The following is a 24,514-nucleotide window of genomic DNA, read 5'->3' on the forward strand; positions in this document are numbered from 1 at the left end:
GAGTACAATGGAGATTCACTTAATTGGCTTAAGCCACAGTCTTTGTGTTACTCAAGTGCTAAGGCCACAGATTGTTAAGGTCTGGAAGAGTAGCTTGGGAAAGACAGACAGGCACATAAGGACTAGCATAAGCTGATCAGTGTTTACTCTCTGTCGCTGTCACGCAGGGGATATTGAACCGGATTTGTCTTAGTATCTGATGTAGTATACCTATTCCTTTTTTTATCCTGCTGTGGAATTACACCTTTAGACTTAAAGGAGTCTTAATGTTGCACTGGTGACAGGGAGGGCTTCTATAGAATCTATTTTCAGTTGGATTACAGTTGCTCTGATTTTTCTTTATAGCTGTGTTCGGTGGCATCTGTTCAGTGGCATCAGCTCAAAATACTGAGAATATGTGCTTCTTGGCAGGGTTACTTCTTTTGATACAGCAGGAGTTTGAGTCATGGTAAGATGACTGCAAAACATTCTCGTTAGGTTTTTAACTACAGGCGGTGCAAGCTCAACTGTTAAAGATCATAAAATCTAGTACCACACAAGTGACTGGGGTGATGGTAAATGGTGAAGGCAAAGGGAGTCTGTGAGGTATATCCTTACTACTGCTAAACAATGTCGGTTCAACTGAAACTTGCAGTGCAGTGAGATCTGCTCATAAACACTCTTCTTGCTACAGGTGAGCTGATCGAGGAAGTTACTGATTTCCTGGCTCAGCTGCTGACAAGAGCCTTCTCTAATCTTACTTCAGCTGAGCAAGTAAAGGCAAATGAAACCATTTTACATCTTAACATCACATTTCCATAATAAAACAGAATAGGGAAATTTTGCAAAGTGGCTGTCAGAGGAATGTATGATAAACACAGAATCACAGAATGGCCGAGGTTGGAAGGGACCTCTGAAGGTCATCTAGTCCACCCTCCTTAAACAGTGCAATACTCGAGCAGCAAGTACTTCAAGTGCTCAAGAAATTATAGAATCATGAATATCCTGAGTTGGAAGGGACCCATGAGCATTGAGTCCAACTCCTGACTCCATGACAGAGTTGTCCAAACCCTTCCTGAAAACCAACGCTCTTGGGGCTGGATGTAAAATACTTTGTCTTGATGAGATTTACTCTCAAATGTAAGGAAATTCTACTTAATCTGTCTGCTAACGTAAAATCTTTGTCTGTTATAGGATCTTAGAAACTATCAATATACTTTGCATACCATAGACAACCTATTTGTTCATGTGGAAATGGGTAGAAGCTGTATTAAAATACCCCTAAGGAAGTATAATGAGGTGAGTAAAAGTAATCCAAACTGCTTTAATCTTCATTTTTGTATAACACCAGTTACATCTTCTATGTGAGGTATTTTATTTTTTTACTTTAAAAAAAAAAGGCAAGAGGGACGAAGTGATTCTTAGAGGCAGTAATGCTTTTATTCTCAAATCAATTTCCAGGCAGTTCTGCAAGTGATTTCTCCAACTGATTGCAGCTCTCTAGTTTGCTGTGCGGTAGACTCATGATGTCTGGGGAGAGGGCATGAAATTGTCAGAATGCACATTTCTGTCTTCATGGATGTGTTAGAAGATGGATGATGAGTGAAAAATTGAGGCTTAGGGTAGCCTGCTAAATGTGAAAGATCAACAGTTTCTGTAAAGTCTTTTAGCACGTGTTCCCAAGGAGAATCTCCTACATATTTTCTGAAGGTGCTGTTTTGTGTAAAACTTCAAAATACAATACAATTTTAAAAAAATATTTTGTCAGTGTAGTTTTTATTACAGTTTGTTTAACTGACCTTTAGCAACAACAAAAAAGAGTAGTAAACTGCATGATGCTTAATGCGTCACCTCATAACCAATAAAATCCCTACAACTCTGATACTCTGTGTTATCAGTAGTCAGACATCACTCTCAACTGAAGTAGTATTTTTAATCATGTTTAGTTTTCCTCGAACTAGTCATGGCAAATTAAGTTGTTCAGCCTTTCTGGAATTAAGTGAATAATCCTTGGGATTTGTTTCGAGACCTGGATTTTTCTAATGTCTTGTATTTAAAACAAGTACTGCAAAAAGAGATTTGTCACTTTAATGACAAACTTTATATTGACAGGTGATGAAGGTGGTAAATTCTTCTAATGACCATGTAATTAGTATTGGAGCCAGTTTCAATACTGAAGCAGATTCTCACTTAGTGTGTGTGCAGAATAAGCATGGCCTCTATCATACGCAAGCAAACAGTGCTACTGAACATCCTAGGAAAGGTAAGCTGTCTAACGTGGCTTGTGAGGAACAGAGCAGAAATCACAGAACCATAGAATGGGTTGGAAGGGACCTTACAGATCATCTGGTTCCAACTCCCCTGGCACAGGCAGGGACACCTCCCACCAGACCAGGTTGCCCAAGGCCCCATCCAGCCTGGCCTTGAGCACCCCTAGGGATGGGGCATCCACAGCTTCTCTGGGCAGCCTGTGTCAGTCCCTCACCACCCTCTGAGTGAAGAGTTTCATGGTGCAAATAAAATGTAAGTTCACTGACTCATGCTGCAAGGAAAGTATGTATTCCCAGTAGCTTATTTAAACAAAAAGTTCAGGCATTCAAGTAGCAGAGTAAGTGCAAAATAAAATATTACTATTTGGTTTCAGCTGTTAGTTACCTTTTAGAAATGATCTATTAAGTGAAGATTCATACTTTTTTCGGCTTGTTTTTAGATTTTTTTATTATAGCTTGCATTTTTAGGCATAATAAATTTTTTTACATCTTTCAAAATCCAAATTTAATATGTGTGAATTGTGCAATATGTTTACAGACTAAATAGCCTGTCTGAGTAACAGAGTGTATGAAAGTACAGTATGAGTGAATCACTCTATACAGCACCTAGCAAACTGATGAAACCATGTGTAGTGAAGAATGTAGAGGTACCTTTGAGGTTTTGCAAACAATACATTTGCATTGCATAGCAGTGTATCCAGGCTGATTATTTGTGCTTCTCAAGAGTCATTAGTTGCAGGGGAATTCCGGGTTGGTAAGGCTTTACTCTTGCCATCTCTGGTGTGAATTAGAAATACTGTTCTGTGCTTCATTAAGCATATCTATTCAGCGTGCTTTTGTTTGACTTTTGTTTGAAGTGCTGTATTTGGATTGACTGATCCCAAACTAACAAATATATGCAAAAGTTTGTAGTATGGAAATTCACGTCATCTTTTCTTTGAGTTGTTTTTAGTACCACTGAAAATGATCTAAGCTTCAGGAATATTTTCAGTTAATAAATTAAGTTAAATTTAAAACTTACGTGACATATATGTTGTATGTTTTAAGAAAGAAAAAAAACACAGCACAACACTGTTCCATTAACTGTCTCCTGTTTGTATACTGAGCTTTGCCAGCTTGCCTCTTACCCATCTGTCAGTATCTTACAAGAATACTGTATGCACTCATAATGTAGCTTAACAAAAGTTTTTTGCCAAGGTCCAGTGTTTTGTACTAGACTGTGACTAAGCAATTGCTAGTGATACCTTTTTTGTTTGCCCTCTTAAAAAAAAAAAAAAAAAAACCACTGTAAATTAAATGTTGGTAATGACAAACTTCAGAGATATGTGGTGATATTTACGTTCTTTCTACTTTTTCTAGTTACAGGTGCAAGTTTTGTAGTGTTTAATGGAGCCTTAAAGACATCTTCAGGATTTCTAGCTAAATCCAGTATAGTTGAAGGTAGGAATTTTGTCCTACATGTGTGTTTTTTTTGTTTGTTTTGTTTTTTCCCAGAGGATCCTAAAGGGGAGGGGAATAGAGGAGAGGGGAAAAAAAAAAAAGGCAGTTTCATGCAAGGTCTTTGTTCCACAGTAAGCAAAACTTTTTCAGGACTTCTAACTTGTAGAAAACCTCTTACAAACAAGTCACGCACTATAAAAATACGTGCTAGATCATCTGTTGGTTTTATTACATATTAAGTTTTATCGCTCTTCATGTTAACCAATACTTGAATTTCCTTTGTGGCTGGCTGTATCTAGAACTATTTTCATTGATGTACTGATGAAATGCATGTATTGACACATAGATGCCAGATACTTGTAAGATTAGTCTACTGGTCTTTGCTCTGTTGACTAGAAAAGCTTTAATTACTACTTCTGTCATGTAGCATTTAATGCTGTTGTTGGGTATAGTGTCCAAATTAGGACTTGATGTCTGTTCATTAGGGAGCTGAGGGAGAGGGCTGGTCTCATTAGAAGTTAAGCTAAGACTCTACTTTAAAGCTTTGCTACTTTTTCTGTAAAAAAGTGATAATCTTAACTGATTTTCTTCTAGATGGACTAATGGTACAAATAACACCAGAAACGATGGAAAGCCTACGCCAGGCATTAAGAAACAAGAAGGACTTTAAAATAACTTGTGGCAAAGTGGATGCAGAAGGCCTAAAGGAATATGTAGATATTTGCTGGGTAGAAAACGAAGAAAAAACAAACAAAGGGTAAATGTATTAGCAAAACAAAACATCTTACAGAATTCCCTTGTTCCCTGCTTGAAAATATTCACCTTTTATTTCTTGAAATAAATCTAAGGTATTTTTATTCAAAGAAAGTGTTCTACTAAAAGCTGTAAGGGAATAGGACAGTAAACTACCTGCTAGCCTGTAGATGTCACTAGCAGAACAGTTTAGCTCGTGTTCACCAAAATTAATACTGTTTTCAATGTACAAGAAGTGTGTGTGTGAACCTGTGAAAGTCCTCTATCGAATCAGTTATCGATTTAAGGATGCAGTTAATCTCTTCACGTTTGGGGGAGGTGAGGTGGCTTGCGAGCGCACAGTACTGCTCTTTGCCACTCGCTGCTTGGAATGCCAGCATTCAGTAAAACAAAGTAAGATGCAAGACATCCTTACTTAATGTGTGTTGAATGGTTGTTTATACATCTTTAAACTTTAATTGTACACTGCTAACTCAAAAACTTGCTTTGTGTTAACCGAGTTATTTCTCAGGACTTGGGCTTGACTTAGTATGCCTTTTTCTGTGGTTTCATTGACCAATTAAAAAGGTGCCTTACCTAAGATGGTTTATAGTTTCTTAAACCCGTATGATGAGGCTTTTATCGAGTAAGTGTTGTTTGTTCCCTATTTAGGATACTTTTTTTTTGTAGCTTCCATATTGATGTGATGCAAATCCTGTATTATATTTTGTTATAGAGCTGTTTAAAAAGCCTTTAAGGATAACTAAACATTTTGTAGATTGGAAAAAGTTGTATGAAATATTTTTTTTTTAATTATTAACAATGCTATTATCTTCCATAGAATTCTAAGTCCAGTAGATGGAAAATCAATGGAAGGAACTCAGAGTGAAAAAGTACCACACAGCAGAGACTTTGAAAGAGAAGGAAAAGTTCTGAAGTGCACTGAAGTTAGTAAACTACATTGTACTTGAGCCTTTTTACTACCACTTAAAATATTTTAGTGTTAAAGAAAGGGCTATTAAATGTTACAATTAAAGAATCTAACTTACCTGGTATATAGCCATACTGATTTGCAAACTGTTCTCTATGATTCCTTGATAAGCTTACATACTTTATCTTCCTCTGAAAAGCAGTAAATTGTAAAAGTCTATTATCATTGCTAATTAACTATGAATGTATAATCCAGATATTCCCATGGTCACTTAAGTATTATGTCTGAACATGAAATGTTAGAATAATTTGCTAGCAAACAAGCATTGGTATTTATAGCTCACTTTGTTCTGCATTATATTGAATAACTCATTTTCTTACTTCTGTCATATAACCAGGCTGTTGTCTGTCCTTATCCTTTCTGTGATTTCAGGTGTACTATTTTCTAAAGGACCATGAACTATCCAGTCCTGTTCCTCTTCAGTTTGCTAAAGAGATTGCGATTGCCTGCAGTACCGCTCTTTGCCCGCACCTTAAAACCTTGAAAAATAATGGGATGAATAAGATAGGCCTAAGAGTTTCTGTTGACTCAGATATGGTAATCTTTCAACTTTTATTGCAGACACACCATTTCAACTGAAATCTTTCCTGTGAAGACCTTGGATCTCTTTCTGAATGTTTCTGTTTTTTTTTTTGGTCCTACCCCAGATCCAGATTGAGGATGAAATTTCATTTAGAAGCTGACTTAATGACTAGTGGTTCATGAAAGGAATAGCCTCATTTTCTTTTCTGCCCCATTCCATAGTAGCTGGTTGCTATAAGCTATCAGTTCTTCTCTGGTTCTGACTCTGACACTCACTTGCCTCCAGGGTGAGTCAGTTTAGAGAATTACAGAGTTAATTTTCTGATGCTTTTCTTTAAGTATGTAGTTTTCTGCTGCATTAGCTCCCAACTCTAGTTCAGGAAGAGATATTTGCTCCAATATTTCTACATCAGAAAAGGACAGGTTTGCCTAGTTCTGTCCAGTATGGATGTCCCTCAAAAGACTGCAGAACTCCAGTATTGAAATAAACTTTGTATCTGAAGGTCTTATTCTATGTTACACTTATCTATTTTGAGGGAAGCTGTAAATGTACTCCTTAAATTCTAATTTTCAGCAATCTATTTTGAAATTTATCTATTAGTAACTGTGGTCCTGGAATAAAATCAGATAATTCTTGGACAGAAGTCTGAAGCAGTCTGGGATGCCAAGGATTTGTGGCCTGGTAAACCTACGTAGAATGTTGCATGTTTCTCTGGCAAACCTAATAGTTCGTGATTAACCTGAAAACCTACCCAGTTCCCAGTGTTTGAATGTTACTTTGTCACTTCACACTAGGTGAACTACTGTTTTACCAAGATACTACACATTTGTGTCATCTTATTAATTACAAAAAATGTTAAAATAGATGTGTTCTCATTCTAGGTTGAGTACTTGGCAGGATCCGGAGGTCGACTTCTTCCACAGTACTATCTGAATGAATTGGACAGTGCTCTGATTCCTGTGATCCATGGTGGGATGTCAGATCCTACAAGTTTACCATTGAAAATGGAATTAGTATTTTTCCTTATAGAACATCTGTTTTGATGAGGCCACTTACTGGCAAGATACTGATTTGCTAGCTCTGAATACCAAAGTTGTAACGCGTCAAACACTAAAAATGATAAAAGTTTTTGAGACTGGTTTTGTTTTAATGGATTTTCATTAATGGATTTTCAAACTGTTTTTTTTTTAAAAAAAAAAAAACAAGCACCAACTCTCAAACTCTTGCTGGTTACTTTATGACAAAAGAATTGTAGTTTTTAATGTTTCCTCAAGTTCTGAAATTTTACACTTAATACAGGTGATGAAGAGGGCAGTCTTTGTTACCTCTTTACACAATTGTAGCGTTTACTTTGTGTAGTGTAACTTTAAGCCATATTATCTTGCCTCTTAACCTCAGATAAGTATTAGAGAAATTGCTGTGGTTAGGTCTAATCTCAATCTGAAGCATGTGCTTTCCATGTGCATATGAGCTAAACACTGAAGTATACTTAGCTGGCACAAAACTGTTTTCTTGCCATTTGAGATTCAAATACGCGATCTGTAGCTGACTGCAAACTTCATGTGTCAGTGCAAATATAAGTGCACACTTTTTGACACTTGTCTATGATCAGCACAAGGAAGAATTTTGCAGGTATGTTTATGGAGACTTTGTAGTTGAAGTCCTGAATTACTAGGATATTATGCTGGTGCTTCAGGAACATATGCTTCTGAATTCCTTTTTATAGAAAACTGATTTCATTCTTGTATTTATAAGGACTTATCTAACTTAAATGGATGCTATTTTTATAAATACTGATACTTTTTTCCTTTACTCTGTTCAGACGTCCTGATGCAATTTGACCTTTCAAGGATTAATAAAAAGCCAGATTACCTTTGCAGTAATCTACATGTAGCAATAAGTAAGACAAGGATTCTGCAATACTTTTTCTGCTTCCATCTACTGCTTTTGTCACCTCTTGGTAGCCACCTTTATTTTCAGGGACAATAAATGTATTGTGTGAATTTTCATGAACGGATTGCTTTAGTATACCTGCGGTTCTTGTATAGTATGTATTTTTGATATTGGGTCATTAAAATCTATTTATGTACTTGTGATGCATGTGATTTGTACCAAGGTTCAGTGAACCAAGGTTTGATAACTGTCACAACTGTTTACCAAGAACAGAACCAAAACAAAATCTGTCCAAGGTCTATATTGTTTTCAGTAAAAATGTTGGTACAGTTTTATGAGACTATTAGAACTTTGATGCCTTCTTGATGCTCATAGGGGATATTTCATGTTTTTGTATCAAAAACAATTTGTAACTTAACCTAATCAGCTCTGCTGTTAACCGTGCTTTAAAACGCAAGTTTTTGGAAGGTTTCAGGCTTCATCAAGATCTTGCTGTGGAGGATACTGGGGATACCTTTGAGCTAATTCTTCAGAGAAGCTAATTCTGGAGAGGAGCTGAAGACCACAGGAGAAGCAGTTGAGTGCAACCAAGCCATAAATGGACAATAAAGGAAACAACAGTGAGGTTGAACAGTAGTTTAGAAATGTAATTAATGAGGGTGGAGGTGGCTTTCCTGTCCCATCCTACGAGGTTAGCTTTACCCCTCTCTGGGCTCGGAGGTCACCAAAGGTGCCGGTTGCCTCTTGCCATCTAGCCTGTTCTAACCCATTGTAAGTACTGATCACTAAAAGTTAACTGAAGGTTACCTGCTATTTAAATAAATACAAACGTGTTACGCCTGTGCATGCCTTCGCTTTCTTTCATTCCGGGGGCACAGCCCTCTGCACCCAGTAGGCTCCGGGGCCGCTCAGGAGCCGCGGCCGCCCGCCCCACGGCGCTTCCCCGCCCGGCAGCCGGGGCAGCCTCCGCCTCTGTCGGGGCGGGCCCGGGCGAAGAGATGGCGGCGGGGGCCCCGGGTAAGCGCTGCGCGGCCCCGCCGTGCCCTCAGCCCGGTCCCCTTCGTGGGGGCCGCCGCGCTGAGGGCTCGTCCCGCTTGGTGCCGCAGGAGCGTGGGGCGAGGCGGCGGTGGAACACTTCCTGCGGTGCGGGCGGCTCGCCCGCAGGGACGGGGCGGGGATCCTCTGGTGGCATGCGGCTAATAGCCGGCGGCGAGCCCGGGAGGCCGCCACAAGTAAGTGCGAGCCGGGGGCACGATCCCGTCACCGACCCCATCGCCGCCCCGCGCCCTCTGGCCGGCCCCTGGGGAAGGGGGGTCCGCAGAGGTGGCGGCTGGTGTGGGAGCAGCTGGGGGAGGCGGCGAGGGGCCCGCTGCTTTCACCGACACGAGCTGAGCTTGTCTGGAGCACCTTGCAGAGGGACGCAAAATGTCTCTTTCGTCTCCGTGAGGACAGTGGGGAATGCAGGAGCTGTTTCCCCTGACGTGGCAGCAGTGGCTGTATGCGCAGGCTGGTGGATGAGAGGTTGGGGAGCAGCCCTGCGGAAGGGATCTGGGGGTTCTGGTTAATGGCAGGTTGGACGTGAGTCAGCAGCGTGCCTGGGCAGCCAGCAGGGCTGGTCATGTCTTGGGGAGCATCAGGCACAGCCCTGCTGGCTGGTAAGGGAAGGAAGGGATCATCCTGCTCTGCGCTGGGACAGCCTCACCTCCAGTACTCAGCATAGGCTTGGGTGCCACAACGTAGGACGTAAGACTATTAGTGTCCAAAGCACGACAACAAAGATGGTGAAGGGCCTGGAAGGCAAGATGCGTGAGGAGCAGCTGAGGTCCCTTGGTTTGTTCAGCCCAGAGCAGAGCAGAGCAGGCTGAGGGGAGGCCTCATGGCAGCCTGCAGCTGCCTCACGAGGGGAGCGGAGGGGCAGGCGCTGAGCTCTGCTCTCTGGGGACAGCGACTGGACCCGAGGGAACAACATTCCTGTCTGCGGATGTGCTCTGGAAAACAGAAAAAAAATGAAGCAACCTGTTAAAAAATCTGTCTATCCATCCACCTGATGAGACTCAGTATCAGTTCTGTTAAAAAGCCGGTAGTAGGCAGAGTAAAAAGCAGAAGGGAAACTACCATCACTTTCAAGCTGGCTTTGCTTTGGACACCTTCCCATCAAGCAGCAGCCAAAGTGCTGGGGGACAAGTATTGTGATAGCTTTGTCAGGGATATACAGCAAAATTTGCCCAGTCTTCTAGAAGCAGTTAGGGATTCTGAGTAGTTTTGGCCTTGTATGGATGAATCCTCTTCTAGGCCTTTTTAGGATGGTTCAAAATTAGGTACTGTTGCAATACATAGAGTAATATTTACTGGATTCTACAGGACAATTTTGTTACTACTTTTTTCCAGTTGTTTTGTTCCAGGTAATTAAGTATTTCAGGTTATTTATGAGCAGTATGTTGTAGTGAATTTTAATCTATGTGAACGTTGGAATATATGTGATGTTTTTGATTTGCTTTTTATCAATACAATTATCATCATCTTTTTTGTAGTATTTCCATCTAAGTAACCATTTTTATTGAATTCACTGCAAAGCTGTTAGCACAGTCCAAGCTCTCAGATACCTCTCATTATAGGAAGCTGTTATCAAGAGCTTGCAGCCTTCCTAAGATTTCCACTCATTTGTGTTGAGCTTCAGCTACCATTTTCGTAAAGCTCTGGCTCAAGTGAGTTGGCCAGTTTGGGGAATGAAACAAAAGGAATCTGACACCGTCTTTCAGCATTAAAATCTTCTGGTGACTTTTCTTTAAGAAGCTCCAGAACTTTATTTTAAGTGAAAGAGATTTGAAATTTAGCAAGAGTGGATTCACATTTTGGATATTCATTTTGCTGTTCCTCAAATCCACTGCAATTACTTGGCTAAATGTGCTTTCAAAAATCAATTTGCACTTGCTTGTAGATTTCTAAAGTGCCTGTTGACTGAACTACCCCAAAAATGCATCTCTGTTGCTTCACATAGAGCAACTCATAGTCACTGATCTTTGTGGGGAAAGCGTGCACAGTCTTCCCAATAGTTGTGATTCTGAAGCAGACACTGGAGCTGTTGGATTTGCTTTCTCTTACAGCACTCATCTTTTAATAACAGGTGAGGTTCACATGATAGAAGCAGATGTCCTTCTCCGTGGTGGCAAGGGAGGAAACGGAGACCCTATCATGGCTCATCCGCCTGAAACAGACAGTGACATCACATTGCAGGAGTGGCTAAATGTGATTGTCAACACAGATAAAGGCATCAAGTTGGATTTTAAGAGGTATTTCAAGACAAAAACATTTCTATATACTACATATACATATACATATATAGTTGTATATATATATCATTCTTACTAATTAACAATTAGCAGTTTTACAGGTAGTGCTATATTTTGGTGATCATAAACCAAACCTTTTCTGATTGTGCAATTTAGAGTTATTCCTCCCTTACTGAACAGTAACCGTAGTGAATCATAGTCGGTATTACTGAATGCGTTTCAAGAATAAAAGCTTTAAAGTGTTTTTAAACACAGATGATGATTTCATATTCAGTCAACTTATTACTGAGTTGCCACTGAGCAGAATTTTCCCATTGGGGAAGTTGACTTGGTAGTGCCTACCTGGAAAACTCCCACCAGTTTTCTGCTTGAGCAAATAAATTAGGAAAGATGACCTCTTGGCTGGAAGTCAGAGTGGCTGTCGGGCTGCAGATGGGGCTGAGCACACTGGGTCTCTCTCTGCCCAGCGGCATGCATGTCACTCCCGCTGTCCTCCAGATTTCTCAGTGGTGTTCTATACTCTGGAAGAGGAATGAACGTGTCAAGGCTGTTTAAGGAGCTTCTGAACAGCTTGTTGAAAAGCTAGCTCTGTTCCAGGCCTGCTGAAGGTCATATTGATTTAAAATATATATATATGTATGCATATATCGTCCCATATCAGCATATACATCTCTCTTTCCAGAACTCTTTATTTATTTATTTATTTTAAGGAGAAGACTTCTGTTCCCTCATCAGCTCCAATATTAACAGTCTGTTGGGAATTTCTCAATTCATGAATTAAATATATTCTTTTGAATGCCTGATCTCTCGCCATGCATGATGCAATTTTTGAGTGTGATTTGTAATACAGTAAAGCTTTATTACTGTCAGTATGGTAAGTTGCATGTATATTGAAGTAAATTCAGTTTCTTTGGTCTAACTTCTCAATTTCAGCTTCAGACGTTCATTTTCAATTTTAACCATGCTGTTTCCTTAGCTTTATTGGAAAATGCACCTGAAAAGCCCATGGAATTGCTTGGAAAAGTTTGAAATTGTGTTCAAAGTGAGATGTGATTTTCAGATGTAATCTCTGCAATTCCTGTCTTCAGCTTTGTCTGATTATCTGTGTACATCAGTTTTTGCAGCAGATGGAGAATCCAGCTGCACATTTAAAGGAGCCTTGGTATGTTACAGACACACAAAAATTGCTAGGTAGCTATAAAATTTGTACCTGTTGTTCTGTGTAATGTAATCACAGTTTTCATGTAAAAGTTCATGAGAATACAGAAATTGGAGGCAGACTTTTATTGTTACAGAGTCTCTAAAAGTCAGCTTAGACAGGAAAGGAAAATAAGAGAAGTAGAGAGGTTTTCATTTTTTTTTCAATTCAGTTTTAATTATTCCTGAAATTAATTTAAAAACTGTTGCCTCATTTTTTCTACAAGGAATTTCTGTCCAAGTGCAATGATTTTTTTAAAAGCTTTAAAAATTATATTGCATTATAAAAGTCTGATTGTATAAAAGCATTTAAAAAGTACAAGCACACAGTGCAGATGCATTCAAATGAGTGACACAGGATTTGATGTTCATTTGGATAATATTTCTTTGGGTACCATTGCTGAAGTTTTGAAGGTTATTCCAGTGGTGCTTAAAAAGAAATATTTTCTGTATTTCTAGTCTGTGAGCTTGATTAATCACATAATCACATTTCCTGTTCGAATTAATGTATTCTGCAACAGGACTTCAGAGTCACATTTCAAAAATGCCAGAATCATCTAAAGTGGAGTCAACAATACATTTTAATTTGTTCAGATTTATTCAGTGCTGTGGAATAAAAATAGGGCTGTTGGTTCTTTTTTGTGTGTTTGTCTTGTTTTCGAGAGATGCTGCTTTGTTTGTTTGTTTCTCTTTACATTATCACGTAATTTACAGCAAAAATGAAGGCAGTCTGCTGATTTGGAGAATCACCTGCATATTAGTTCTGGGAACATGTGAAGTGTTCTGGCTTCATAAGATGTGAAAAATACTTAAACCAATAATGTTCATGCAAGCCATTACTAGATTTTCTCTGGGAAAAAAAAATGAGCCAATGGAGCCATATTTAATAACATAAATATTTAATAACTAAAAGTGCTGGGTGGAATTCCTGACAATACGCAGTTTTCTCAACAACACCAAAGTTAAGATGTACAAAATGACTTTTCACAGTAAGTAACACAGGCAGCTCAGGCAGGGTACATGGCTGGCTGCCATTCTCATGTCTGGCTGAACATCCTGACATGATTCATCTGACTTCATCCTGAGCTGGGTTTGGGAATAGCTTGTTCCAGAACCAACCTTACAAAATGGTGAGAAGGACTCACAGGAAAAAGCACAGGTCCTTGCTATTAATAAGGAAAGCACGACTCTGACCATAACAATTTCAAATTCCTGAATGTTACATGGAATGTTCATTAATTTGCTGAGTGAGAAAAATTATCTATTTTCTTCGCATTCAGTCCCTTTCCCCATTATTCTACATTTCCTTTTTTTTTTTTTTCCACAAAACTTCTGAAAGTTTTGTTAGGATGGGGAAAGGTTATAGTTTGCTTTCTAGCTATGCTCTTTCTTTTTATTTAAGAGAATAGCAAGAATAAGACTTAAGACATTTTGTTAAATGCTTACAGGAGGTTTCTACATTGGTTGCTCAAGTGACGACATCACATACTTAATAATTATCTATAGGATGAGCATCCGATGTGCAGACTTCATGCTGCCGTTGGTATGCCACACTTCTGAGCTATGGGAATAACCACTACCAGGGTTAAAATGTTCAGATGAGTGCCCTTTCAGCCTGTTAGTTGCCTAAAATGCTCAGTTTTTGTCTTTTTATTGTCCTAATACAGGTGCATCATCTTGCACAGATATGAAGGTAATTTTTGGTCTGTCAACTGGATTTGAAATAGCTATCAGTGGACAAAAAACATACCATTTTAAGCTAGGTTGAGAGAGACTGCTTTTAGCCTTCAGATAGTATATAAGCCTCGGGAACATACTCGAATAGAAGAAATAAATTTAAATTTATGACAGCACTTGTGGCTTTCAGGTATCGTCAGCCCAGTTGTCTAATCTGATTTAAAATGTTAGTCAGAGCCTGCTGTGGCTTCCTTTACTAAAATCCTTACCAAGCATCCCATAAAGTCCAAGTCTTACAAAGCCTCATGTTAGAAGAGCCATGAAGTACAAGCCATGAAGCAGTTCATTTTGGGCAGTCGCCTTGTGGTAGAAAGGCTCCTCAGCGTCTGCTCAGATGCTGCCTGGGTTACGTGGGGAGTTTTCATCAACTTCCCCACCTGTACATGCACAGTGCCTTTCCCGTCCTCAGTCTGGTAAGGCATCTCACCTCATCTGCATGTTGGTGGCACAGTCTAGATGCCGTACAGCCTTCCCTGGAGCTTCTTGAGTGTGTGAAGCCGCATTTGAGGCGACCTGTTTGGCTCAACGCAGACATCCTGCCAGGACCGAACGGGAGTAGCACTGCAGTGGATGCGAAAGGATTCCTTGACACGGTCACTTCGGTTTTCCCGGACGTAACCTTGTCGCTGGGGTGGACGACTGGATGGCACCCTGACGAACAAAATAAAGGTAAAGATAGAAAATTTAATTCATATGCTGTATAGCCTACTCCCTTCAAATTAATTTCATAGTTGATTCAAAATAAATCGAATGCCATCTTGTCAGTTTAAAAACAGTAGTGAATATAAGAAGAATTATTTTCTTTCTTGATGTATATTTGATAGTGTGTTATATAGCAATTAGTTCTGTCTTTGGGTTGCAATGGAGCTGTATGAAAATTCCGTGTTTCTGTTAAAATAAACGGTACTTTGTTCTTCTCATTCTCATGTACTGCAGAATTTCTTGTGGACAGACTGCTTGAGTTCTGTTTCAGGTGGTTTGCTCCCTGAATCCTGGCAGGATCGGAATGGTAATCAGAATTCTGGCACAGTTCCTAGAGAAAAATTGATTAGCTGGAAGTTTTAAAACCTATGATTTTGCTCTTTCATTAGATAACTGAAATCAAATTGCTGGTCAACATTGTTTTCAACATTTCTATTGAAGAATTGAATTTGTGCGATAGATTTTCCGAGTTACTGATGTTAATAATTTTCTGAAATCTCAGTTTTATGAATCTAATTGCAGTTTGTTATTGTTAATCCCTAACTAAAGTTTAAATCTGGAATGTGTAAAGATTATTTTAGGATCTTTTCTACAGGCATCCTCTCATCATTCTCAGAGCTGTTTTGTTGGGATTTTTTACTCCAGGGCCCATGCGTTTGTATACAATGACACAGTTCCCACTAGTATCATCTGGGACAACAATGACAAAATTATACACCGTTTCAAATTGCTTATTATTTATTAGCAAGATTTAGTATTTTCTTATGATGATTGTGTTGTATGTTATAGAGGCTTTTTTTAACTTGTATTTTCTCCAAAGTATTATCAGTACAGTAAGAAGTTGTTGGAAATGCGCATAGGAAATATTGTACTGAATAATCTTTCTTAATAAATCTAACTTTATGTTCATTCAAAACTTCAGTTTATGATGATGCTAATTATGGATGTACTGTAAGACAGAAGAGAAACAACTTATTTGAATGTTTACAACTGCAAGTTACTGTTTGCCCAACAAAACCTTTATTTAAAATTTTGTGCTTTTGTAGGCTTTTCAGTAACTACATTGCATTAGAGTAATTGAGCAACAAATGATTAACTGATGTTACTGAAGTTAAGATTTTCATAGCCTTTAGAAGTAAGAGAAAATTTAAACAGCATTTTATGTCCAGTGCTTGTAAAAATCTCAGCAGCAAGCACTGCAAGTGTTTTAGATTGCTTGTCTTCTAGCATTTAATGTGTTTTGTTTTTTTTCTTCGTAATGTTTCTGTTTTTTTTAGGGCCACAGTCATGTTAAAACTAGTACATACTGAAGTCAGTGGCAACACATTTTTAGAGAGAGAGCAAAGATACAGTTTTCTGGACATTAAAAATGTCACATTCTGTAGCTTTATCCAAAATAACACTGCAGTTAATGTAAATAAGTTTCTTTTTCCATGTTAGTATTGGGACATTAACATTTTTTATTTATAATCATTTGGTGATTTCTTTTTTGAATTATCTGATTTTCACAAAACAAATGTTTGCTCTTGTTTTGTCTTGCAAGCTTACCATTCTATAAATCATCATGTCTTTATTTTAAATGGCCTTTGTTGTAGGCTATGACTGGATGATGGTGAAAGAAATGGCTCAGATATGCAGTACACTTTCCCAGCCTGTTACCTTCCCTGTAAGAGCAGCATTAGTACGACAGTCAATGTCTGAGCTTTGTTGGTTAATACAACAGTCAGACAGGTAAGTTTGAGGGACTTCCTTCAATTTTAGCAGTCCTTATTATAAAGCTACATATTTGTTATATTAAGTACAGCGCATTTATATGTACATGCTTATCCCAATTAAATTGAAAATATTTTCTTTTAGCTTATTCCTTTAGTTCCTTAACTCCATCAGTTCTTCAGTTGTTTTATCATACATGACTAGTCAGTATTCACTTCTGTAAAATAATTAAATTTCAAAAGCCTATTTTAAAATTACTTTTTATAGTTAATGAATCTTTTATAGGATTAATTGGATTTATAGGTAATCCAATTCCATTACATACATTTCATAAGACTAATGTAGTTAAATAGACCAAGCAGTTTGATGTTGCAATTTAGAATTAATGAGGTTTAGTACTGACATTTTATATATTCCTTGTATTAGGTTACTTGTATACTATAGTAATGTGCCATAAAAACATCAAAGGTGATTTTTGAGTTGGAATTTGTTTGTTAACCTCGGTAGGAAGCTGGGCATCACCCAGCTCTACCCCAGCAGGACTGGAAAGAGAATCATAAGGGCAAAAGTGAGAAAACTCATCAGCTAAGATAAAGACAGTTTTCTAGGTAAGAGGAGCGACAAAATAAAGCAAAACCCAAGGAAAACAAGCAATGCAAAAGCAATTGCTCACCACCAACCCACTGATGCCCAGCCAGTGCCGTATCAACAGCAACCCTGGCAAACTTCCCTCCACTCCCACAAGTTTTTACTGCTGAACATGATGTTGTGTAATGAACACTGTTTTGATCGCAATTCCAAAACTTACTCCATACTGATCTGCTATGAAAAAAATTAATTCCATCCTAGCCCAAACCAGTGCTACAGAAGTTAGTAAGTTTGCTACAAACTTGTTTTGATTAGGTACTTGATATATATTAAGTGGTTTCCAAACACCAAGTTATACTTCCTTTTAAAAACTGTTCTTATAAACCCATAACAATTTCATAGCCAACATGTATTTGCCTATTGTAGAAGAAGAATAAAATCTGCTTTATACACACTGCCATTTACTCATTTTTTTTCACCTACTCTGCTTAGCTACACTTCAATAAAGTTGCTCCTTAAGCACTAACCAAGGTCAAAGCACAAACCAGAGAATTTTATTCAAATAGTTTCCTGAAAAATTTCTAAGTAAATAGTGAAAATAAGGCAGAAAAATTAAGTGTTTTTCTTCATGTTAACAGTGGAGAGTTGAGAGAGAAATGTTGATTACTGTAAACTGGGAAATTCATTTCTAAATACTGTTATATTAAGGATATCTTCTTTGATTTGTGCCATTCTCAAATATTTCTTCAATGTATAAAAGCATAATTCCCACTGAAATAGTAGGATTTTTTCTTCACCTCATCCTTAAATTTCCATTTTTTTAGTGGCATTAGAAGTCAGAAATTCCTGAGCTGGCTTTGCTGACATACAGCTACACTCTGATTTACCTCTGTTTTAAATGAATAGAGTTTTAATAAACAAAGGGAAAAAAAAAGAAAAAAAAAGTTTGTTATGTGGATATTGTGGACAGTAATGCTTTGTTTTTTATAAAAAAAAGTTATAATAAAGTCTGTGCAATTAATGAGAAAAGCATGCATGATATGGTATGGAAGATACATCCAGTTAATCAGATGTCATCACTATGCATCGCATATGTAAGAAAATGTGAGACTGATATCACCAATTATTAAGATTGCCTCCTATTTGCTGTTATAATGCTCTGTAACTATTGCTCTGTAACTCTGTAACTATTTATTACTGTATCAAACTTAATGTTCAGCCTGAAATTTCTTTGCTGGATATCTGCCCTGGATTGTTTATTTTATTCCTTGAGGAACAGTTCATACAAGAACCAGGCTAGGTATAAATTGTGTTGGGTAATAGACAACTGTCCGTCTTAAAAAAATTGCAGTCCTCCTTGGGAAGTTCTAACAAATTTAGTTGTAGTTGCAAGAACTTAAATTTTACTAGAACCAAACTGTGTGATTTTCTTCATCTCTAAGGAAAAAAAAAATGTGGCAAATGAATAGGCCTTTGCAAATTGTCATTTACCTGCATCAAATAGAGGTTTATTTAGAGGCTTGCAATCCTGTTCTTATGCTAGCCTGTCTGTACAAAGCATTCTGTAGGCTCCCTCTGCAAACTAGTTTGAGCATGTGTTGGAGCATGCCCGCTTTTGGAGTAGCATTTTCAAGAATTGATTTTCCTGCTAATTGTAAGTCATTGGGGTAATAAGACAAGTAGAGAGACTATCGGCGCAGTTCCTTGTAGCACAAATGCAGGGTAGGGGAAGATGATTTTCCTGGACGTGAAGGGGTAAAGAGGACAGGGATGTTTAATTCGGGTAGTTCATAAATTTTTGTTGCTTAACTTTGAAATCTAAAGGAGATAATTTTTTGGTATGTAATTTCATTCCTAAAATTAAGATACCGTAGTTCTGACTATTTTTAGAAGCATATTAGTGCAATGTCTTTCTGTCTTATATCCTTTAAATTAAGAAAATGCTCTCTATTTTTTCTCTCTTCTTTTTTTATAGGTACAGCCTCACCATTTGGACAGGGAAAGAAGATGTGTATTCTGTAGAAGATTTGCTTTACATCCGAAAAAACTTTGATAAAAGTAGGGTTTACTATGACATCTTAGAACCACAAAATTCTGAATTCAAAAAAGCCATAGGAACAGAATGCTAAATATGAACCCCATGAGCTGAGACCTTGTAATACGTAGCCTCTTTAAACATGAAAACTTCTCATTCAGCGAACGCACCCATGGTTATTGAAGAAGTTTTTGTATAACTTTTTTAAAAGGTTTCCCAAATAGGTAATGCCTCTTTGATAGGTCAGAATTGTTACTTGCTCATCATATGCATCTCCCCTCTCCTTTTAGCACTTGTTCCCTGCAAGCATATAAAGAGGAGAGTGTCCTCAGTGCGTAGTTGTGGACCATGATAATTTGCTACCAACTGCTTTTGTGTAAGCCAGTTATGGGACACTTGATGTCTACCAAAGAAAATAGTTCACACTTTATACAGGCGGACAAGAATTGAGGTTGTAGTAAGTACAGAGACATACAGTTTCTGAAAGGTTTTATTTTGTAGCTCATACTGATACACTATATTTTTACTGCTATCATAATAGAAAATTTTCTCAGTCCTAGTGAATAGAAGATTCTGATTGCTGGGTGGGGGATCTGTGATGCTACATGTTCCAGGGAGATAAAATAGTTATTTTTCCTGAATTAAAACTAATCGAGTTCATTGAAGTGTGGCAGTCATACATTTCGTGGCTTTCCTCCATGCTTTCCGAGCCATCAGCAGCATGGACTGTGTCCCTGGACTGTGAAAAGCTGGAGTTGTAGCTGTAGCTGAAGGAGGCACTGGGGCAGGGAGAAATGGTGAAATAAACTATAATTCTGACCTGTACTTAAAGCACATAGACAGATTGCAGTGAAGTATGTATCAGCTACAGTATTAAAAAGACCTACAGCGGTTTATAAGAGAAGTGCTGATTGTTCTTTCAAGAGTCTTAAACTAAATTTTAAGTGTAAGAGTAGCTATGTAAAATGTTCTGTTGTAGTCTTTTTGAAAGCCAGAGGCTTTAGGAGTAAAATAGCTGTACAGTAATTGGTGCTTACCACAAAAATTGTACGTTTCTGTGATTGTACAGTTATTTTCTACATTCTCCTGGATTGGACATCTCTTTGATTCACAGAATGCAATTTCAAAAATTTTCAGAGGTTAAACTCTGCCTTCAAAAAAAATAAACTCATTGCAACCTTGTTTGTCATCTGCAGGAAAATTTAAGCATTTTTTTGCCTCTCTTCCGTCTGCATTTTATAAAATGATTGGCAGTAACCACCAAAAGGTCAACTTTATCAGTGTGATTCCTTTTAATGAATTGGGAGAAAAGATGTATTGTTTAGTTAACTATGCCAACACGAGCAGGTTTGAACAGATTTATCCTCTCTATTCTTTGTAGCATCTGTTTCTATTAGCTTTGTGGGCACACTTTGCTATTGCACTGGAAGAAGAGGCATTAACTATTTCCTTACTTGCCATAACTATGATAAATATTTTAAGTACTTCAAGGACCCTTTTCTAATCCAGATCATTTTGACTAACCCAGCTTTCAGAAGCTATTACCTGAACAGGCATGAAAACAGATCTGATGATGTAGTACACTCTTTTGGATAATGACCTTTTCACCTTACTCCTTTTCAGGGAGAACAGTATGTTTGACTGACCAAAGCTCCCATTAACCCAAGTTCTGGATGCTGCTTTGAGTCCACAGTACGTACAGCAAGCTAGTAGGAAATAGTATAGTTCAGGTTTTTTAATACGTGAAGCATTAGGAGTTGTTAAAACTGATTAAACTATTAAGTAAAAAACATTATCAGCAATTGCCAGAAGTACTTTTAAGCATACAGGCATTGTAGAAGAAATATCACTGAATAATATATGTGGATATGAATAAACAGAGATAGTCAGATACAATTAAATGAAGACACAGTCTGGTTACCAGAAAAATCAATTAAGGTAACAAGACATGTGAAAGTAGATTAAACAAAGTGCTGGAGTGAATTCTGTGAAGCATTCTTTCAGTGACAGAAGGGTTTGACAATATTCTGAAGTTGATTATTCTGTTTGGATTATCCTATAAATCTGAATTTCTCTCTGTTTTCTTTTTCACCCATGTATCTCTGTTAGTTGTCCTGCAAAGGGGCTTGGGTCCTGGTCTGACTTGCACAAAAATAAATTAATTTGAATTTGTTTCTCTGTTTTCATGCTGCTGTTCCTACAAATACTCTCCTTGTAATATCAGATGTGTTAACTGTGGGCCTAGCAATAAGATAGTAAAGATGAGATGAAAGCCAGTTATTTATTCTGTTGGAAACAGGTATCTATGACAGTTCTGTGTTGCTCTAGCTGTTGATGTCTCCTTTTTTCTTCTGCAAATGATCTATTCCTTGTCCTTAAAACTTTCTTTAGGAGTTTTGCCTTCTGCTTGTGGATTTTTTTTTCTCCAGCAGTGTTACTTAATGTCTGCTATCTTTCAGCCAAGTTTTTAGACATTCCTGTCCTTGTTACATGACAAACCTGATTGACTTTAATGGATTAGGTATTGTTCTGGATATCCAGGTGAGTTAATTGATTAATAAAATGTTTCTAATTTACTTAAAATGTAGCTCAAGCCATATATTTTTCTGTGAATTTGATGGAACTTACTAAATAGATAATATAATGTCACAGAAGAGAGGTTGCATTGTTAATCCTCCATAACTACTCAATGAAATTCAGAAGCAATGTGTGTAATGACTAAAGCAGAACAGAATCTAGTTTTCTGAGGTTTGTGTTTTTCAAATGTACTGTGGAATCAAAGAAAATTCTTTAAAAACAGTTGAATTATTCAGTTTTGGCCTACTCTGACTGAAAAAAAAAAAAAACAAAACTGTCTTTTTCTTCAAGATAGATTAAAACCTTTTAATTTCTATTTATCAGTCTGCTGTCTGTGATTAAGCCATTTGCTAACGTTCTCTCAAATTTATTTTGCATTTAACTTTCCATTAAACCCTATTTAATGTTATTGACCTCAAGCACTTGTGATTTTTATTGTGCTGCTTGGAGACAGAAGAATTTGATTCCAGCACCTGGTGCATGTTATCTTTTTTCTATCAGTAGGGATTGTGCAATAGCTGCAGGAAACTATGTGAACCTTCTGAGTCCCCTTGTGTGAATCAGGTTAACATAAACCTCTACTTCTGCAACCCACCATCAGGAGTTTCTGTTACAGATTAAGAAGACAGAGAGAGTGAATTACAGAGAAAGTTTTTGTACCTCATTGAATAATTTGGTGACAAAATAGTCCCTTCCTTTCCTTTCTTTCCTTCCGTTCTTTCTTTAAGTATAACTATAGTAATAGCAGTTAGCAGTGTTGTGAAGTTCAAAATGCTTGGGCTGTTTTTCTTTTTTTTTTTTTTCTTTTGATTTCAAAAGGGTTTTGAAGAGGCGACTAGAGTATTATGAAATGCATCCTACACTACATCCAAATTCGGAGGAGCTTTTCCTTAAATTTCCATGTTCTTCTAAAATTTCTTTCAATTTATTTTAAAATTTATTTGATTTTCAGAGAGTATTTATTTTAATAAGGGTAAAACTACTAACAAAATGATATTAGGAAGTGTTGTGGCACTTGTTTTGAAGAAATATTTTTCATAACCTTTTGTTAATTAGAAGTAGTTTTCTACCATGAGACAATATTACATATCTTGAAATTTTAATTGAAAAGTAATATTGATAGATTTTTGATGCTGTGTTTTGATGTTTGTAGACTATTATTCTTTAATCTGTATGTCTTTTGTTACAGTAATACCTGTATGTTTATGCAATGTGATTCCCTAATGCCTAGGTTTATCGTCTATTAGTTTGCTATATTTACTGACAGTTTTACCAAGAGTTTTATGTACAAATCTTGTACGGACCTGTGTGCAAAAGCGAGGGCTCCTAAATAAAATCCAAGCCAGAGTGTTGTATGAGTCTCTACTTCTTTGCCTCTCTTCTAGGGCTTTGATGGTTGAGCTCTGGCAACTGTCTTTGCAGTGAAGTAAGATGGTAATACTTTCTTCTGGATGCTGTTACTCCTGACTTGTCTTTTTCCTTCAGATCACTGTAATTATTGCATTATTTCCCTTTCAATGTGGGTGAAGAAAATACTCACTACATACTGCAGTTACTCTTAATTGCAGTAGGATAGTAGGGTCCACGTTCCCTTCTGCCAGATGTTCTGCAGGAGCAGTAACTTCTGGTAGATTGGAGCAATAGGATGCTGGGGATAATAACATCTTACACTGCTGTAGCAAAGTTTATTCATTAAAATCCACAATAAAGAATTACCATTTTTATTGTGCTTCCAATAAAATTGAAACTATGTTAATCTTATCATCTTCTGAATTTTGAACATCTGAATTTTCAAGGCAAATAAATTTGTTTTTAAATATCCGTATATTTTGGTTTTGTTCCCTTGAATTTTTCAGTGGTCCTTGTATCATTATAGCTGTTGCCTTTGACATCCAGTTGCCATTCCTGTCATTGTTGTAACATAGAAATTGCATCTGCAAATTTGTAATGTCAGTTGGGATCTATCTGAGCAGAATTAAAATATATTTTTTTAAAAGGTGTTCCAGTTACTGTGTTTTTAAAATGTATGTTCAGGTCAAGTTTTTATTTTAAAATGGACTAACTTTTTCAGAGAGAAGCCTGTCACCCATGCCATTTTTGGCAGCTTGTAGAAGTGCTTTAATTGCTAACTGATGCCTTCAAGGGAAAAAATACAGGAATTAATTACAGTCTATCAACATGCAGCTGCATCTGGAGTTCAGAAATTTGGGAATAATCTGGACTGTATGCAATTTTTAAAAAATTCACTCTTCAGTCTAAGATTGTAGAGTTTTTTTAAACAGCACTTAAACCCATCTGAACATAAAGTCACTTTTTTCCTACTTAGGCCAAAACCCCTGAATTAATCTTAGACCTACAGAGTGCTGCTAGACAGAGCGCTGTGCTACAGGAGGTACCATCTTCGTGGTTATATTTAAAACAGTAATTTCAACTTCACACAGATTCTCAGAGTCCTCTGGTACTTTCTTAAGTGTTGAAATGTTAACACCTGATCTTCCTAAATCCCAGTTTAAGTGAATTATGTACTGTCTAAATTTATCCTTCCGTTTCTGCGTGTTACAGCACTCACTGATCGTGTTTAGTACTCCAGAGGAGCAAGGGAGCAATACAGGTGGAGTAAGCCCTGATTTGGGGATGAACTTCCAGGCATTCCTTTCAGAATACTTTTTTTTGTTTGTTTGTTTTTTAATAATTTAATGGCACTTTTCACCTACTACAAAATAAATATTAGCACAGAGAACTAATACAGGTGCAAAATTAGTTTTAAGTAATTATTTGTAATTCCTATAGTTCAGTTCTTATAAACTTTCTTCTTCATTGCATTTTAATAGATCTGTGCAAGGAATG

At 37.4% G+C, this 24,514-nt stretch overlaps 2 protein-coding genes across 5 annotated transcripts in view; both read left to right on the forward strand.

Moving 5' to 3' along the window:
• ZFYVE16 (zinc finger FYVE-type containing 16) overlaps positions 1 to 8,668 on the forward strand; it is a 35,084-nt gene extending 26,416 nt beyond the window's left edge. For all 3 annotated transcript variants that reach the window (XM_040541889.1, XM_040541887.1, XM_040541890.1), the window contains exons 12-18: positions 1,174 to 1,278; positions 2,092 to 2,242; positions 3,609 to 3,689; positions 4,284 to 4,446; positions 5,263 to 5,368; positions 5,785 to 5,949; positions 6,817 to 8,668. In XM_040541889.1, coding sequence (XP_040397823.1) covers positions 1,174 to 1,278; positions 2,092 to 2,242; positions 3,609 to 3,689; positions 4,284 to 4,446; positions 5,263 to 5,368; positions 5,785 to 5,949; positions 6,817 to 6,978 — 933 coding nt within the window. In that variant the 3' untranslated portion in view covers positions 6,979 to 8,668. The remainder of the gene's footprint in view (positions 1 to 1,173; positions 1,279 to 2,091; positions 2,243 to 3,608; positions 3,690 to 4,283; positions 4,447 to 5,262; positions 5,369 to 5,784; positions 5,950 to 6,816) is intronic.
• Positions 8,669 to 8,728: 60 nt separating this feature from the next.
• Positions 8,729 to 23,014, forward strand: FAM151B (family with sequence similarity 151 member B). 2 transcript variants are annotated; one of them, XM_040541898.1, is made up of 6 exons: positions 8,729 to 8,845; positions 8,935 to 9,060; positions 10,953 to 11,118; positions 14,504 to 14,721; positions 16,350 to 16,485; positions 19,031 to 23,014. In XM_040541898.1, the coding sequence occupies exons 1-6, from the start codon at positions 8,827 to 8,829 to the stop codon at positions 19,182 to 19,184; spliced, it is 819 nt and encodes a 272-aa protein (XP_040397832.1). In that variant the 5' UTR covers positions 8,729 to 8,826; the 3' UTR covers positions 19,185 to 23,014. The 2 variants fall into 2 exon arrangements, with proteins under 2 accessions (XP_040397832.1, XP_040397833.1); XM_040541899.1 differs by lacking the exon at positions 8,935 to 9,060 and having other exon boundaries at positions 8,735 to 8,845.
• Positions 23,015 to 24,514: the final 1,500 nt, after the last annotated feature.

The sequence above is a fragment of the Cygnus olor genome, chromosome Z (genome assembly GCF_009769625.2).
Source record: "Cygnus olor isolate bCygOlo1 chromosome Z, bCygOlo1.pri.v2, whole genome shotgun sequence".
Classification (NCBI taxonomy): domain Eukaryota; kingdom Metazoa; phylum Chordata; class Aves; order Anseriformes; family Anatidae; genus Cygnus; species Cygnus olor.